General features: G+C 33.9%; 1 protein-coding gene across 1 annotated transcript; it reads right to left on the minus strand.

The window, feature by feature from the left end:
* Positions 1-1321: 1321 nt before the first annotated feature.
* On the minus strand, positions 1322-2901 carry LOC102469712 (coiled-coil domain-containing protein 70). The gene is made up of 2 exons (XM_006165530.1): positions 2845-2901; positions 1322-2451 (listed from the first exon to the last, which is right to left on the minus strand). Exon 2 carries the CDS (start codon positions 2287-2289, stop codon positions 1486-1488), a length of 804 nt encoding a protein of 267 aa, XP_006165592.1. The 5' UTR covers positions 2290-2451; positions 2845-2901; the 3' UTR covers positions 1322-1485.
* Positions 2902-3221: the final 320 nt, after the last annotated feature.

The raw sequence follows: 3221 nt of genomic DNA on the forward strand, positions 1-3221 counted from the left end.
AGCCTTAAAATTTTAAATAATGAAAACTAAAGTACTGCACCAGCCCTCTACCATTTGTAATCCAATTCTGAAACCACATGGGAGTTTGTGGGAAATGAAATAAGAGTTTATTTTGCTAAAAAATAAAGTAAAATCCATCTTTTCATAATACATGTATTCCATAAACTTTTTAAAGCCCTCCTTGTCTAGAATCTATTAAACATGTGAATCCATGTGACTCCATTTTGTGCAGAATTAATTTGAAAATTATTTATTTAATTCCATTTGTTATTATTATTATTGTATTATTTGATCAGTCAGAGAGAGAGAGAGAGAAAGGGAAAGCAAGAAAGCAAGCCACCAGGTCCAGGACTTGAACTGTGGTCGGCCATGTGGGAATTTAGTACCTTTATTTATGCTGCCTCCTTCCGGTCCCCATGCAGAATTAATTTTTAAGAATAATATTCAATTAGATTAAATGATCAACATTACTACTTTTGAAAGATTTACATTCCCTCCATTTTCACTGGACTGTTCCTCATATTCAAATAGCAAATACAAAACTTCTATAAGTTTGTTCTTTTGTTCCCTCTTCTCTATCTTTAATATATTCATTAGGTCAATATTCCTCCTATTAAGCAAGAGGAGGAGGATAGTAAATGAGCATAGTAAAGAGAAAGAAGAAAAACAAATGACCACTTGTTAATAACTTTTGTACTATCACGCATTTAAAATTCTTTTTCCTCATTACTGACCTCAACTGCATCACTGGCATAAGCATAAAGAAAAGGCAGAAGAAACTTGTTTTTCAGTACAATACATGTGAACTGAATATGGAAAACCTTATATTTTATTATACTATTCATACTTCTAAAAGCAACATTTTTTTTGAGAGAGATTTTGCTATAGAGCACTTACACTCGCTGGAGAGAAAGACAGAAAGTGAGAAATCAGCCCCCAGGGGGATGGCGTGCAATCTTTTCTTCTTCATTCTCCTCTCAGGAATTTTTGGGGCATATAGGTACACACACTTGGTCTGAGTTTTAAGCCACTGGGTCTGAAACTCGAATTGTGGTTGGCCACATGGGAGTCTAGCTTCTCAACCACTACACCATCTGCTGGCCCCCTAAAAGCAACTTTTAAGTCATTTTTTCTGTGCTCTTAATTTATTACAAGAGGAACTTCTTATATTTAATGTTTCTGAAAGTAGAAGGCAGGTAAATCCAACTTGTATATTTGAATGTCACATGTTTTGACTACTACAACTTTTGCATTCTAAAATAATATTTACTACCAATAGTCTAAAATTGAAATGAATCTAAAGACTTTTTTTTTTCTCTTTAGGGTTTTATTTTATTTCCAGAACCAACTGTATGTTTAAGACCTTTGACTCCAACCCCAAAGGGGTATTTCACTTTCAAAAATTTTTTTGTTTTTCTGGAATGTCAAAGATCGTCATGGTTTTCTAGTTACTTTTCCAAGTTATACTGCTGTTCTATCTCATTATTATATATTTTCCCAACAAGTGTGCTTGCTGATTTTTCTCTGAAGAATCTTGTTGCAGTCTTCTAGAACTTTTGCCTCTTCCCAGAGAGCTTTTTCCTCCTCTTGAAGAGCGTTGTTCTCTTCTTTAAGAGCCTTGTTCTCCTCACGGAGGGCCTGTTCTTCCTTCCACAGAGCCTGTTCTTCCATCTCTAGTGCTATTCCCTCCTTCATCAAGGCCTGTAGTTCCATTTTGATTGCTTTCTTCTGATGTCGTAGAGCCTTGATCTCCTCATGGAGAAATCTTATCTCTTCCTGAACAGCTTTCTCCTCATTCTGGAAAGCTTTGTCCAGCTTTCTAAGTACCTTGATCTGAGCTTCCAGGGCTTGATTCTGTTGCCAAAAAGACTTACTTTCTGTGTTTGAGGCACTGATTTTTTCTCCAGATGGATTTTGGCTGTCAAAAATCACACTTTTAAACTTCCAGAGGTGATGGTTTTGCTGTCTCAGGAACCGATTCCTTTCCTGGATTAACTGGTTGTCCATCCTGAAGATGATATTTTCCTGTCGAAGAGCTTTATTTTCTCCCCAGAGGCACTTATTTTCTTTTCTGAGTTTCTTGTTCTTATCTCTGGATGTCATATTATCTCTATGAATATTTTTTTCTGCCTCATGAAATTTGTGTTTTAGCTTATTTTGATCATGAATACAAGAAAAAAAGAAGGAAAACAAATTCAATATGTTTCCTTTATTTATCCACTTTAATTCAGAGACAACCATTTTTTCAATTTGTTTCAGTGTTTTAATTGAGGGAAAAAATATATACATATGTTGCAGATATTCTAGGTCCAGTCAGACATGAATTAATGATCCTTACATTAGGAAAAACCCTAACTTTTTTGAGAATTTGTTCATGTAGAGTTGGCTGTTGCATTGACTTGCACAAGGATTAATATGGTAAGAGATCTTAACAAGGCTCAGTCATGCTCACTGGAGAAGAAGAAAATGAAAACATGAGTAGAAGTCTGTAAATTAACTATTAGGTTATCATCATCTGAACTGAACTTTAATTTCAACATAAATTAAAAATAACTTTATTCAATTTATGTATTAAATTAATCAAGGACAGTGCACTGGGTTATTATTTGCATGTCTGACCTCGGCTGTTTTTAATAAACTGTTTTTTTCTGCTGATTACTTTTTTATAAATATTTCACCTCTTATTGCTATGAGAATATGCTATGTATTTAAAAAAAACATTTCTAGCTATTTAAAAATATTCTTTGTAATAACTAAAAAACATTATTAAAAGAGTTTATATACGTAATGTTTATAATATTTACTTAGATTGTTAGTAGAGTTATCACAGAGAGTCACACCTACCTTTCTATGATCTTTGAAATCCCTACCAACTTGATTCTTACTAGTCCCACAAAACAGCTAGGCAACATTTATGTCATCTATAGTGATGTCACTTAACGTTGACACTAGTAATGTAACAGTTGCTATGTGAAGTGTTTGGCTATTTTTTCAGCATGTGTTAAAGAAAAAGTAAGCGTAATTTAATGGACAAGACTATTCTGGCTGTTTTCACTTATTACTAAATGACTATATAGTCAGCCCTTAATTTCATATACATTTTTTGGACTTTATTATTTAAGGAGAGAGATAGAGACAACCACACACAGGTTCTCCTGACAGTCTTACCGTGTTACATGTCTTACCATGTCTTACCATTAACTATCCTGTCCTAGTCAGCC

This window comes from Tupaia chinensis, unplaced genomic scaffold, assembly GCF_000334495.1.
Source record: "Tupaia chinensis unplaced genomic scaffold, TupChi_1.0 Scaffold143943_1, whole genome shotgun sequence".
Lineage (NCBI taxonomy): Eukaryota > Metazoa > Chordata > Mammalia > Scandentia > Tupaiidae > Tupaia > Tupaia belangeri.

What these genes read in the sequence shown, in the direction of transcription:
- LOC102469712 (XM_006165530.1), bottom strand. Translation starts at nt 2,289, where the DNA reads ATGTATATATTTTTTCCCTCAATTAAAACACTGAAACAAATTGAAAAA.